Consider the following 15,302-nt stretch of genomic DNA (forward strand, 5'->3'; position numbering starts at 1 on the left):
AATATTATGGTTAAAAAAAAATGTAGAGATTCTGAACAGCCTTTTAATGATACTTATCTAACAGTTTCAGGGCAAACACCATCATTCCCAGTGGCTTTGAGAATACTGGGAGGAAGCAAATGAGGCTGGAGGAATATGCTTATATTCTTTCCATCTCTGTACATTATGGGCTTCCCAGGTGGCGCTAGTGGTAAAGAACCCGCCTGCCAATGCAGGAGACATTAGAGATGTGGGATTGATCCCTGGGTTAGGAAGATCCCCTGGAGGAGGGCATGGCAACCCACTCCAGTATTCTTGTCTGGAGAATCCCATGGACAGAGGAACCTGGCGGGCTAGGGTCCATGGGGTCACAAAGAGTTGGACACAACTGAAAACTTAGCACACACACGTTACAGCATCTGAGAACTATTTTTTAAATATAATTTTTACAGTCAGGAAAGGCAAACAGTTAAAACACGAACAATGAGAATTTCCAAAATTTTAATTCACTGCTGGACACAGTCTTTTAGATGATGATAAATGGCTAAATGATCTAATTTATTAAGTACTTTGAACACTGAGCTTCCAAATCAGCAGAGGCCTATTCATATTTGAACATTTCAATAGTATTTTTAGCTAAGATACAAGAGCTCCATTTTATTAAAACGTTAGTAGGGCCAGGTATTGGTCTAAACCCGTTGTAAATATTTCCTTTAGCTCTCAAACAAACTTAGAAAGCAAGTGATCTTGCTATTTTCATTTTTTAGATGAAGAAACTGCAGCTAGAGGACATGTGAAATGTGCAGGTGCCGTGTTCCCAAATACTGAATTACAGAACTGAACAGGGATAGGCCTGTCCTGCCCAGAAGTCTGCTTGTCACCATCCACGCTGTCCTGCACATCATGGGACCTAATAGACGGAGATTCCTCGAGACAATAAACGGATACCTTCAACAGTACCATATGGGACAAGCTGGAAGATTTTCTGAGTGGTGAGCACATAGAAGAAAGTGAAAAATGGGAAATTCTTAGAAGCCCAGTCTACAGAGGCCACAGCACAGGAGAAGACAAAAGACACAGCTGAAGGCCACTTCCACACTTCCACCTGTACAAGCATTCCTGATTTTAAAAGGTTTCCAAACCCTTCCTTTAGTAGAAACAAGAGAAGTAGTTTGTGTGAATTTAGTATTTTAATGTGATTTTCTTTCTCTATTTCACATAGAGATACAGGATATTCTCTTTGCCTGGGTATAATATGTACTTTAACATCACAAAAAAATAAGACCAGTATTCTCCATTAAGTCTGTTCTACTATAATGCAATAATATGGACTTTAAAAGTTCTGCATTATTTAAAAACTATCTTTTACCAGCACTTGTTCCCAAATAGGGAAATGAAGTGTAAGGAACTAGAGTTTCATATAAACTTATTTTTCCAATAAAAAAGTTCAGATTAAAAATAATAATAAACCAGTTGCTTTAAATAGATAAATATCACTGAGCAAATTCAGAATAGAATAAGACAACAGATTGTCTATTAAGACAAAATCAGAAGTTTTAAAACCATCATTATAACATATGCATGACAAAGAACAAAATGGAAGTGTGATGTAAGAAAAGTAGAAAATCAAAATACTGCTCAACCCAACCTTTTGGGTTGGCCAAAAGGTTCGTTTAGGTTTTCTCATAAGATGTTACAGAAAACTCAAATGAACTTTCTGGTCAACTCAATAAATTGCAGCCAGTTGGCAACAATCAACAAAGAACACATTGGCAACTGAACCCAACCAAACAGAGCAAGGGCCTTCGCTAGGGTGTATGGGCTGAGCACTGCAGCGTCACAAGCAGCAACAGGTAAAAAGCAAAATGCAGAATCTCTGGCCTCGCCTGGGACTCCCCGATCAGAACCTGCATTTTAACAAGATTCACAAGTGACTCAAGTGCCTTTTGAAGTTTGGGAAGCGCTGGAGTCCGGGCTGGCTGAGTCAGGGCTGGTGGCCTCAGGGATAGCGGGGGTCTCTGTCTACACCAGCATGACAGGACTAGGGGACTGAAGGCTGTAGACAAAGCAGATGGTAAAAGCAAGCCCAGCAATCCTCCCTGGTGGCCGAGAGGGCTGCGGAGTGCAGGCCAGCCGAACATGGGGACAGACTGGAGGAGAGAGCAGCCAAACCTGCTAAGATGCTTCAGCGAAGTGCTGGCAAACTCAAGGATCCGGAAAGTGGACCGGTCATGCCGTGCGCAACGTGGTGCCCCATGTGGCCAGCGCGGGGGAGGCAGAGCTGACCGGACCCTGGCCCAACGCCCGCCAGAGGAAATGTGACTCAGGCTGGGGCTCTTGTGCACAGAGAGGCTCTCAAGAGACTCAGAACTGAACTTTCACAGCATGTCGAGGTATCTGTTAGGAAAATGAATGGAGGGCCCTAAACCAAAGGAAAAAAGAGAAAAGTAGGATATTCAGGACTGGCACACAGTGTGGACACAGCCCTGATTTTGCAGATCAAAAGCAGTGTTCCACAGGGAGATGAGGAACAGGCTCAAGTATTGAACTGTCTGGGGCAGAATGGGCTCCACGGCTTAAAGGCTGGATCCAGGGCCAGTGACTTACTTCTCATCTGTGTGCTTGAGTTTCTTCTTCTGTAAAATGGGGACATGAAAAGTATTTACCTCATAGCCACAGTGAGGGCTGAGGAAATAACAACAGCATACCCCTGAGCACAGTGTCTGGACTCAATACAGATCAGCCACTGTTATGACACAGGGCTCAGGAAGGGCGGGACCTGCCTAAGAAACAAGTTAAAACTGAAAAAACAGTTGGGACAGTTTGAAAGCAGTTGGGAACAGCAGAGAGTAAGAAAACATTACAGTTGGATCTCAGTTTGTAATAGAGAAACCTAAGTCACAAAAAGGGGTGTTTTAGTTGTTGATGAAGAAATGTGGTGAATTATTTACTCAAGACCTGGAAAACTCCAAAGGGGAAGGACACGTTAGTGGGGAGAAATGCATAGCAAAGGACATAGGACTCTTCACTGACTATACCACTTTGAAGCATCAACACTGAGCATCCCCAGTGTGGCAGTATCTTGGAGTTAACACCCCTTTGGGGAGATGAAAGGAGAATTTCCCCTAAGAATCAGGTCTCAGAAACCTAAGGAATTCCAAGAAGGAGACAGTCAAGAGCAGTCACTGCAGGCTGAGTGATGTCACAGGCTGAACAACTAAAATTAAAGTGAAGAACGCCCTAGGAGCGGGCCTAGAGCATAACATCCAGTGCCAAGAGCAGGCAGTATGTGGTTAGAAACTAAGGCACCTGGCTCACTAGACAGATCCACATTCAACTTAGAGGTCAGGTGCCAGGAACCCAAAGATCAAGGGACAAAGGGGATTTAGGGCAAGATCAGTTCAGTTCAGTCTCTCAGTCATGTCCGACTCTTTGCGACCCCATGAATTGCAGCACACCAGGCCTCCCTGTCCATCACCAACTCCCAGAGTCAGTACCCACAATTAAATTAGCCTCAGGACTCCCCTGGTGGTCCAGTGGTTAAGAATCCACCCTGCAACGTGGGGGATGCAGGTTTGATCCCTGGTCAGGGAACTAAGATCCCACATGCCACGGAGTAACTAAGCCTACACACCACAGCTACTGAGCTCATGTGCTGCAACTAAGACTCAATGCAGCCAAATAAATTTTAAAAATAAAAAATTAACTTCTTCATTAAAGATTTTACCTGGATATATTTTAGTTCAGTGATCATGGATCTAGACAATCAGTGCTCATGTAAAGCAGCACCCAAAACACTGCAGATCACTGTGATTGGAGCTCACAATGGAATGCTGATACAGTTTTCTGGGAGCATTAATTTACCTGAAAAGGTAGTTGGGGTGATGCTGTGTTTTATTCTGCCCCAATACCCTTTGAAACTAGGTAGGAAATATGTCAGTGAGGGCTGTGTTGTCCAGTTCTGAGGAGGCTGATTGGGAATGCCTGTCTCCACAGAGGCAAGCTGTGTATGATAGGAGTTCCAGCTTCACGCTGGTGGGGGAAGCCTAACACAGCCTGTCTGTCCCACTGATTACAACTGAAACCTCTGGACAGCACACAAAAAGCAATGATCTGGGGGTTCTGGAGAAGCAAACAAAAGCAGGCAGAGTGTAAAAGGAAGTCAGGCCTAAGAGGTGAGCCCCAAGGAGGTGTGGTGGTGGTGGTTTAATCACAAAGTTGTGTCCAACTCTTGCAACCCCATGGACTGTAGCCTGCCAGGCTCCTCTGTCCATGGGATTCTGGACAAGAATACTGGAGTGGGTTGCCATTTCCTTCTCCAGGGGGATCTTCCGGACCCAAGGATTGAACCCAGGTCTCCTGCATTGCAGGCAAATTCTTAACCAACTGAGCTATGAAGGGAAGCCTCCAAGGGGTGAAGGTTCCCGTTTTATTTTTCTTCTCTTCTTTGACTTTGCCCAGAGGATGAGGCTCTGTCTCAGAGCTGCACTGTGGAGCAGCAGGCTGTGCAGCTGAGATCCCACAACAGTTGTGATGACTGAGATGAACCCAAAGAAGCACAACAGAGGCTCTGAGAAACGAACTAAGATGTAAACCAATGTCTAAGTCTCTCTTACCCCAAGGGTCATATGCATGGCACAGACCAGAAGCAGTGAAGAGCGTGGCCTAGCCTGGGAGCCTAGCCAGGTTAATAGCCTGCTAAAAACAGCATAATCCAGAAGAATTTAGTAAGACTCAAAGTCTATATGAAATAATGTTCAGAACATCCAAGATATGGAACAAATGATTCAACAAACAGAACAAGGTAAAGGTGAACAATTCTCAAGGAGAAATACAATCAACAGATGCCAACCCTAAGATAACCCTGATGCTGGGATCATCTAAGACGAGAGAGTGGCTAAGCTTCAGAAGGTAAAACTAAACACACTTGAAATGAATGGAAACATACAGTTCTTACAAAATAAGCAAAAACTATGAAAAAGAATTAGTAATTTCCCAAATGAAGAAAATACCTGAAAGAAAAAAAAATTGCTCAGTGGGATAAACAGCAAAACAGATAATGAGGCAAAGAGTCAGAGATCTTGAGAAAAAAAAAAGAAATCATCAAATATGAACAACAGCTCTGGGAAAAAACTTGTAAGAACCTGTGAGACCACCTTAAAGGGTCTAACATATGGAGTCTCAGAGTAGAGGGGAAAGAGATTGGGTCAAAAAAAAAAATCTTGGAAAAAAAAAAATGGCCAAAAATTTGATGAATGTCATAAATTTTCAGATTTGAGAAGTCTGGGAAATCCAGACAGGTTAAATTCAAAAGACACGTCGTAATCAGTGCTAAAAATCAAAGATAAGGAAAAAACTTGAAAACAACTAATAATTACACATAGAGATAAAGCCAAAAAGTCATCAATATATTAATATCAAACAAGAAAAAAAATAATCACATTACCCAAAAGAAGGCAGGAAAGGGGAACAAAGAAAAATTTTGAAAAGTACAAGGGGCCAAAGAGAAAACAAATCATAAAATATCAATAGTAGGCTTAAATCCAACCATATAAATAGTTAAATGTAAATTTAATATGAACATGTATGTGTGTGCTTAGTCACTCAATTGTGTCAGACTCTCTGCGACCCCATGGAATGTAGCCCGCCAGGCTCCTCTGTCCATGGGGATTCTCTAGACAAGAATTCTGGAGTGGGTTGCCATGCCCTCCTCCAGGTGATCTTCCTAACCCAGGGATCAAACCCAGGTCTCCCACACTGCAGGTGTGTGGAGTCTTTACCGTCTGAGCCACCACAGAAGCCCTATATTAAACTTTAAACATATCAATAAAACACACTGATTATTAAATTGGGTATCTAAAACAAGACCCAATACTATGCTGTCTGAAAGACACAGATGGGTTAAAGTAAAAGAAAGTGATGTACCAGGCAAACAATAAGCAAAAGAAAGCTTGAGTGGCTATGTTATATATCATATAAAGTGACTTCAGGATAATGAATATTACCAGGGGTAAAAAAAGAACATTACACAATAAAAGTGACTTCACTAAGAAAACATAATACTCCTAAATGTGTATCCACCCAGCAACAGAGCTTCTAAATCTATTAAGTAAAAGTGGACTAATGTAAAAAGAGAAATAGACACATCTACAGTTAGAGAATTTAACAGTCTTCTCCCAACAATTAACAGCACAAGTGGACAAATAATAAAAATACAGAAGGCCTGAATAATAATATCAACCTACTTGACTTACATAATATGTATAAAAGACTCTATTCAACAACAACGGAACACATTTTCTTTAAATACACACAGAACTGTATTCTGGGCTAAAAAAAAAAAAAAAGAAAAAAGAAATTCTGACAAACTTAAAAAAATAATTGAAATCATACAAAGCATATTCTCTGACTATAATGGAATTAAATAAGAAATCAACAGCCAAAAGATACCTGGATAATCCCTAAGTATCTGAAAATTAAATAACACATATGTAAATAACTCACTGATCAAAGAAGTCACAACAGAAATTAGAAAATATCCTGATCTTAATGATATGTTATAAAAACACAATAAATCAAAACTTGTAGGATGCAGTGCTTAGAGGCAAATTTAAATTTATGCCCAGTTAATACTTAAACATTTTTAAAGGGGTTTTTGCTCAGTGATCAAAAATTCAACTTGATAAAACTAGAAAAAGAAAAAGAAATTCAGAGAAGGCAGAGAAAGGGGCTTCCCAGGTGGCGCTAGTGGTAAAGAACCCGCTTGCCAATGCAGGAGACACAAGACACGGGTTCGAATCCTGGATCAGAAAGATTCCCTAGAAGAAGGCATGGCAGCCCACTCCAGTATTCTTGCTTGGAGAATCCCATGGGTAGAGGAGCCTGGTGGGCTACAGTCCAAACAGTCACAGAGTCGGACACGACTGAACTTAGTACGCACACACTGCTACAGAGAGAAGGCCCAGTAAAACGCCAGTCCCATGACACAGGTATCTTGAAAGTCTCAATGTCATAAGTACAAAAAGACTACAAAGATTTCATTTTAGAGGCCAAACGGTGTTCAAGATGAGATTTATTTTTTCCACTTGAACACTTCCAGCATTGTGCCCTCTGAAGTTAAATTCTCACTGTCTTGCTTCCTCAGCATCACACAAACCATCACTTACCAACCAAGACTACGAGTCTGTATTTCTCGTTTGTCTGCCGTCGATACGGTGTTACTTCCTCATACGTGGGCACGTCAGCTGTGTCATACTGGTCACTCTTCTTGCACTCGTACATGGATTTATTTGTTTTCTTATCTTTTCTACTAAGACGGAAACTTCTTCTAAAACCAGCTGCAAATACAAAAAAAAAAAACTTTTTAGCAGTTAGAACTAAAAAAAGACACCCCCTCTAAAAAAAAAAATTTTTTTAATCCCTCAAAGTTGGGCTGGATTTTATTTACCATAATAGCATTAGCAGTGCACTGAGTAATAAAAGGGAAATAGATCCTCCATGATTTCATAAAAACAACTGATAAAAGAATCATATAACATTTAATTATAGCTATAATATTTTAAGTTTTATTTGCTTCCCAATCATAAAGAGTTCTTTTCAAAAATCAGGAAACAAAGAGGTCAGATATCATAAAGAACATTTTTTCACAGACTGATGAACACAATTGTAAGAAAAAGTTTAAAAAGCACTGCAGAAACCTTTTAAATATAAATGATGAATTCTCCCATTCATAAATACTAGAATCGTTTACACTGTGTTCTAAGCACAGCCTAACAACATCCTTGTGGCACAGACAGCATCTATTGTTAAACAGAAAGAAAACTAAAGTTAGGGAGCTGCTGCTAAGTCACTTCAGTCGTGTCCAACTCTGTGCGACCCCACAGACGGCAGCCCATCAGGCTCCCCCGTCCCTGGGATTCTCCAGGCAAGAACACTGGAGTGGGTCGCCATTTCCTTCTCCAATGCATGAAAGTGAAAAGTCAAAGTGAAGTCGCTCATTCGTGCCCTACCCTTAGCGACCCCATGGACTGCAGCCTACCAGGCTCCTCCGTCCATGAGGCCTCTGCTTGGATCAGGCAGACAGGACCAGACTATCACTGACAGCAAGTTACCTCACCGTTCTGAGACCCCAGTGGGTGGAGTAAATGACCAAGCCTCAGGTTCTTTTCTCCTATAGAAAAGAAGTGAACAGCCTTTCCCTTCTCTGGGGCATCTTCCTAACTCAGGGACCGAACCTGGGCCTCCTGCATTGCAGGCAGATTCCTTACTATCTGAGTCATTAGGGAAGCCCTTTATAATGTGAAGCTGACTGAAATTTGAAAATAAGTTTCTGAGCCACAGTTGTGTACTCTTATTAATACCGTGTCATATTTTACTAAAACACCTTTTCAAGTATTTAAGTAAGTTTCCTGTCTGCTTAAACAGCTCCCTCCAGCACGCTGCTGTCATTTGAAATGTTGGCTTAGAAAAGCGAAGGCAAAAGTTCCTTGTCTCAGGCAAACCCTATTTCATTCTGCTTGTTCTTCACATAGTTATATCATTCTGGTTTAATGTCTTTTCTTGAAGAGTGGTATTTACCATACACATCATTCAAGGATTCTTGGCCTAACCAACACTCTCAAAATCCAGACTTTAAAGGGAGGCAACAGTCTGCTTATTACAATATGATAAATATTCTATATCAGTTTCATAACATAAAACAAATGCAAGCATATTTTTAAATGTATAAAAACAGATTCTCTTTAAAAAGAATACTAATCAAATCTGGTAAGCAGGAAAAAAACTTTAATAAAGGTATTTTATAATAAAATGCAATAATGTGAATTTTAGAGAACACAAAGAAAAATAAATATTACTATTGGATTTAAAAATTAATTTTCAAAATAAAGGCAGTATTAAAAAAAAAGTTAATGAATATCCACAGAGTTCTATCACTCACCTTATAGACCCACAGTTTAATAAAAATCAAAATATTAAGAATGGAGTGATAAATATGTTCTGATAATATGTTCCTGGAATCCACTAAGAGTCAGTCTGATCTTGAGATACTCGGATTATTTGAGAGAGAAGATTTACAAAGAATTTGAAACAAGGAAGACAGCTACTCTAATAATCTCTTATTAAAGACAAAAGGAAAAAGCAAACAGAATAAATGATGAAACATATCATCTTACAAAGAAAGGTGAGATTTCAGGGACAAAGAAGAGGAAATGTACCAACCTGGTCCTAGGATGAAGAAAAGATGGGTGAATTCTAAGAATCTTAGCTGCACAGAGACATCAGACTTCTATGGTGAGGGTCAGAGGACAAACTGTAATTATGTTTTGTATTTTTTTGGGAAAGACTCATGAGACACCCTGGAGGATTAGCAGGTAGAACTAAAAATCCCTTCACAATTATTCCTCATACGGAGGGAGGGGTTTCCTCAAGTCACTACAAACATCTGGCACAGAAATGGATTGAAGACATATATGCCTCATCCACAATGAATCCAAAAGTGAAAACCGGAAAAATTCCTGATTGACGAATCCCAGCTAAATCCTGAATTTCAGTGAAAATGCTTACCTAATGGAGTCTTTATGATTAACTCAAGTTTTCACCTTTGTCATAAACAATAATGAGATAGTGGGGAAAGAGAAAAGGGAACCAGATTTCTAACGTGAGCTCTCCATGGACATGCGGGGTGGGGAGCTGGGGGTCACTTAGGGGTGTGAGCTGTACAGCACTTGGTACAGAAAAGGTACTTAATTAAAGTAAAAGGTAAATCTCTGGTGGCTCAGTGGTAAAGAATCTGCCTGCCAATGCAGGAGACGTGGGTTCATTCCCTGGATCAGAAAGATCCCTTGGAGAAGGAAATGGCAACCCACTCCAGTCCTCTTGCTTAAGAAATCCCATGGACAGAGGAGCCTGGCAGGCTATATATATAGTTCATGGGGTCGCAAAAGATTCAGACATGACCTAACAACTAAAACCACAACAGATTTTCTAAACAGGATTTTTTAAAGGCAACCCCTAAAATTCTACTATCGTTCCTGTTTCATTTCCTTAATGTAAATTTTGACAAAGAAAGCCAGACACATTTGGGATTTTCACAAAGATAACCATACGAAGCCAACAAAAAGGACACAGCACCGCGTTCATGAAGGTTCAGAGCTGGAGCAGCCCCGGAGAGGAGAGCGTCAGGTTGCTGGGACCCCGCCCGGCCAGCACATCAGGGACACTCCTGCCCTGGCCCGCACACCACGACCGGCCCTGACCTCGCTCACATGTTTTCCAGGTGGCCACGACCACGCATGCAGAATTCCCTCAGGTTCTGAGGCCTGAGTGTCTTGGCCCAGCGCCTCATTTAGAAAACAAAAGGGGAAAAGTCAGCCAGGTCCACTGGGATCCCATGGGTGCAGGGGCTCCTCGCTGAGTGTTCAAGGCTCAGACTTGGGTCACTGGCTTCCTTACCAACTTGGGTGACTTGCCAATGTTTTTAAAACTTTCTGAAGCTTCATTTCTCAGCTTTAAAATGAGGATAATACTACCGACCTCTCACAGGATATTAAGGATTAAACCATTTATGTGAAGCATTTGCCCAGGACCTGGCGTATGGTAAACGGCTTACACAGTAGACAGAGATTAGCACCTGACTGGGTCCCACCTAACCTGAAAGTGTCTCCAAGGCAGAACACACTGCTTTCTCTGTTGTTCCCATAGCACACGTCTGTCTAGCAGGAACGGGAAAAGCAAATGAAGGGGCTTCGTGTTTGAGTAATGTCATAAAAGACACAAAATATTAAATCCAGATTTAAATATGTTAACTATTAAAAGTAGCTTATTAAAGCAGTAAGGCATTTTTAAAGAGATAAAGATTCAGTGTATGTTACCTACCTTTTCATTTTTTTTTAGATACTCTTTCTAGGGATGTGCTATCTCTGTTATTACAGTTACATTTAGAGAGCATCTCTCTTTTCTGTCCTTACTTGGGGTCCCTCACTGCCTCAACACACACACATATATATGTCACATATTTACACCACACAATAAATATATACACTCATGTACCCATACATATGGACACACACATACATACATACACATATATGTTGTTTTGCCATTTATGTCACTCATTCGTGTCTGACTCTTTGCGACCCCCACCCATGGACTGTAGCCCGCCAGGCTCCTCTGCCCATGAAATTCTCCAGACAAGAATACTGGAGTGAGCTGCCATTTCCTCCCCCAGGGGATCTTTCCAATCCAGGGATCGAACACACATCTCCTGTGTCTCCCACATTGTAGGCAGATTCTTTCCCCACTGAGCCATCGGGAAACACACACACACACACACACATCTATGCATATACAAAATTAGAGTCAGGAAACAAGAGAAATCCCCAACCCAGAACAACTAATAAAACAGCCAGAACAGAGGATATAACAAAAGGCATGAAATCCAGAGTTGTTACTTGTTTCTCAGATAAAAACAAAGCAAAACCAGGTAGCACAAAAGCCTGCCACTCAAGGCAGCATAGAGACTATCATTTTCAAATTTCAGTGACACAGTGTGGGCATGTCAGCACAGCTTGGTTAAGTCTAAGTTTAAAGGAGAGTGAGGTCGACGTCAGGAAAAGGGGTTAATCATTTCTGGCCTTCAGGTCTTAGGTGGTTCTCTTATTAAAAGGAAGCTCAAGAATGTGTACTTAAATTGAAAGCAAGCAGAAGATTCTTTCCAGTAAATGGGAATAAATCACCTAGAACGTATTTCATTCTAGTTCATTTTTGGTGCACAAGTCTTAGCAAGAGCTGGCTCTTAGACACCAGGAGCGGCAGAGCAGCACTAACAAGGAATTTGGAGTAAGGGAATGGTTTCATGCAAAATATATTTTTCCTTATATTTCACATTTTTGTAATTTATAATTGGCTCAACATTTTTATGGACAAGCTTTTTCCATGGCTCTTACCCACAGCTGCTAGAGATTTGTGTTTTTTTTAAGAGAACAGCACGTCAGCTTTATTACAATAGGAAAGTGGCTTCACAGAGAAACCGCAGGTGCGGGTCAGCCCTTCATCACTCGGAGACACTTCTTATCTAATATTTTCCAGCAGGAATAATTTACGATAACTCGCTAACTTACTTAGTTGTGTGGTTCTGTTTAAAGTAAATTTTATTTTTTTATTATAAAAGATGACACAAGTTGCAATAAACATTCCTGTACATTCCTGTTACTCTGTGTCACTGATGACTTCATTAGGGCAAATTGCAAGAAGCTTGATGGATCTTGTCCAAATGCTTCTCAGATGGGTTAATAAGAACATACATCTCCACTGGTAGCAGGAACAACTGCGTGTTTTACCATTCTCTCATCAAAGGACTTCTAATCATTTAAAAATATTTAGTGATCTTACAAGTGAAAAATTGTACACCGTTTCATTTTAACTGTTAAGTTGAACCTGTTTTTCACATTTGCAACTCATTTGCATTTATTTCTTCTGTGAATTGTTAATACTTGTTGATCGTTTTTTGGGGGGTCTACATAAACAGCATACACATACATGTATCTTTTAAGGTCATAACCCTTGGCCTTATTTATTGCAAAGATGTTAAGATTTTCAGTTTTCCTTTTCAAAGAAATTTTAAAGGTTTATTTATTTGAATCTGAATTTCTTTCCTTTGTAATTTCTTCGACTGTTTTTATGACTTTCCTACCCTTAATCTGATAAACACCCAAATTTTCTGAAATTAAAAAAATAGGTTACATAGCTTTACACTTAATTTTTTAAATCCATCTGGAATTACTCAGGTATGATTATGAGATCAAGTTTGTGAGATGAGGCTGTAACTTTATAGTTTTCTAAATAATTAGCCAATGGCCCCAGAAATCCTTACTGAACAACCCTTTACCAACTTTATGTTAATATACACTTTGTACTGAAACACCAGAAAGTGAGTTATGATGTTTGGACAAAAAAAAAAAAAGGTGATTCTTGGTCTGAGTTTAGATCATTCCCTTATTGTTAATTTCAATATCAAAACAGCAGAAGCGGTGGTGGTGGTGGTAGTGGGTATTTGTTGAGAACTTACAAATGACAGACACTGTCTGAAGCACTTACATGGATGGGTTCATTTAATTCTCAAAACAACAATGGGGCAGGCATAACAATCTAATAGGTTTAAGTAACTCTTCTTTTAGTGTCATACAGAGAAAACAATCCTTGGTTCAAATAGTAAATCTTGAAAGTCCAGAATAAAGCTTGAAATGTTATTCTACACACACAGATGTTTAAGAGAAAAACTGGGAGGCTTTCAATGACTTTTGTTGTTTTACTAAACTTTTAATTTTGTACGTGAGTATGCCTATTAACAATGTTGCGATAGTTTCAGGTGGACAGCAGAGGGACTCAACCACACATATACTTGTATCCATTCTCCCCAAACCCCCCCTCCATCCAGACTGCCACATAACATTGAGCAGAGTTACCTGTGCTCTACAGTAGGACCGTCAGTGGTTTTATGAAATAACTTACTAGGAAAAGTTTATCAAAGAGAAGCAGCAGTTTAATTTAGGGAGTAAAAATCATAAGCTCTTTTTCTGTTAGAAGATATTTTTCAAATATAATTAAATATGTATATTTGATATTCCTCTGTATTTAAGATGATGTGTAAAATAGAAAAATATATGCAACAGTGTCATTGCCCTCAAAGTATTCCTGATCTACTAGGGGAATAGAGATTATTCTATATACTTGTAATTTAAGTGTTTTCACAACACAGGCTCAGGACAGAAACTAAAATTTTTTAGCAAGTACTTCTAATCTGATTTGACTTGACATTTCTCTTAAGAAGAAAAAAAAAATTAAACTCAAGCAGTTGTTATTTGGTTATTTTCAAAACCACTTCACTATATTTGATATAATAGTATTGATATACCACCATGGATATAACTATTCAGCAAAAAGGGTATTAAATTTAATGCTTACATATGTAAATTAAGAATCATTTGGTATTAAAATTAACTTCAAATAATTATAGATAAGTATTATATCTATGGGAGAAGGCAATGGCACCCCACTCCAGTACTCTTGCCTGGAAAATCCCATGGACAGAGGAGCCTGGTAGGCTGCAGTCCATGGGGTCGCTAAGAGTCAGACACGACTGAGCGACTTCACTTTCCCTTTCCACTTTCATGCATTGGAGAAGGAAATGGCGACCCACTCCAGTGTTCTTGCCTGGAGAATCCCAGGGACGGGGGAGCCTGGTGGGCTGCCGTCTATGGGGTCGCACAGAGTCGGACATGACTGAAGTGACGCAGCAGCAGCAACAACAACAAAAATTATATCTATCCATCCTATAATTTCGGGCTTCCCTGTGGCTCAGCTGGTAAAGAATCCACCCACAATGCAGGAGACCTGGGTTCGATTCCTGGGTTGGGAAGATCCCCTGGAGAAGAGAAAGGCTACCCACTCCAGTATTCTGGCCTGGAGAATTCCATGGACTGTATAGTCCATGGGGTCACAAAGAGCTGGACACCACTGAGCGACTTTCACATCCTATAATTTCAAATGTTAGTGATATTTTTAATAGTAAAAAACACCTTGAAGCATTCAAAATATATACAAGTATGGGAATGATTAACTATGAAACACCTTTTCAAAGAAAGGGGGCTTAAGACACTGCTGTATTTAAAATATACAACCAACAAGGACCTACTGTATAGCACAGGAAATGCTGCTCAATATTCTATAATAACCTAAGTGGGGAAAGAAAAGGAATAGATACATGTATATATATAACTGGATCATTTTGCTATACACATGAAACTAATACAACACTGTTAATCAACTATACTTCAATGTAAAATAAAAATTTAAAAATAACTATACAACACCATTAAGAAATGTATTTGCGATACCAATAAATGGAGAAAACTGGACATATACAATAGTCATAATTATACTGAGTTTTACTAATATAAAAACTGGTTTGAATACAGAAAAAAAGTATAAAAGCAGACAATATACTAGGGGGATAGGGCTGTGGGCAACTATTTTGTCCTATTTTTAAAAGACTTTCCATAATGTTACATAATTTTACAATTTAAAAAAATACACAAAAACACCAAACAAATGAAATCCAGGATTGGTAGATGTATCTGTGAGGTTACATCAATATATAACAGAAAATACATTTTGCCTGTGTCTCAGAGGAAGGTTCCACTTTCCTGTATTTTGAAATGATTATGAAAATAGATCAAATTTTTATATTCTTAAAGGTTAGGAATACCCAATAGGTTAAAACACTTAAATACTTAAAAAGCAATGAAAGCAAAAACAATGGCAAA

At 39.6% G+C, this 15,302-nt stretch overlaps 1 protein-coding gene and 1 long non-coding RNA gene across 5 annotated transcripts in view; one reads left to right on the forward strand and one right to left on the reverse strand.

The window, feature by feature from the left end:
* LOC102414362 overlaps positions 1-915 on the forward strand; it is an 83,288-nt gene extending 82,373 nt beyond the window's left edge. The window contains exon 3 of the long non-coding RNA XR_003103198.3: positions 747-915. This is a non-coding gene — a long non-coding RNA (uncharacterized LOC102414362). The remainder of the gene's footprint in view (positions 1-746) is intronic.
* The window catches only part of MPP7 (MAGUK p55 scaffold protein 7), a 222,768-nt gene that overhangs the window by 24,542 nt on the left and 182,924 nt on the right, over positions 1-15,302 (reverse strand). For all 4 annotated transcript variants that reach the window (XM_044928038.2, XM_044928039.2, XM_044928037.2 and 1 more), the window contains one exon: positions 7,146-7,316. In XM_044928038.2, the coding sequence (XP_044783973.1) occupies positions 7,146-7,316 (171 nt within the window). The remainder of the gene's footprint in view (positions 1-7,145; positions 7,317-15,302) is intronic.

Source organism: Bubalus bubalis, chromosome 14 (genome assembly GCF_019923935.1).
Source record: "Bubalus bubalis isolate 160015118507 breed Murrah chromosome 14, NDDB_SH_1, whole genome shotgun sequence".
NCBI classification, from domain to species: domain Eukaryota; kingdom Metazoa; phylum Chordata; class Mammalia; order Artiodactyla; family Bovidae; genus Bubalus; species Bubalus bubalis.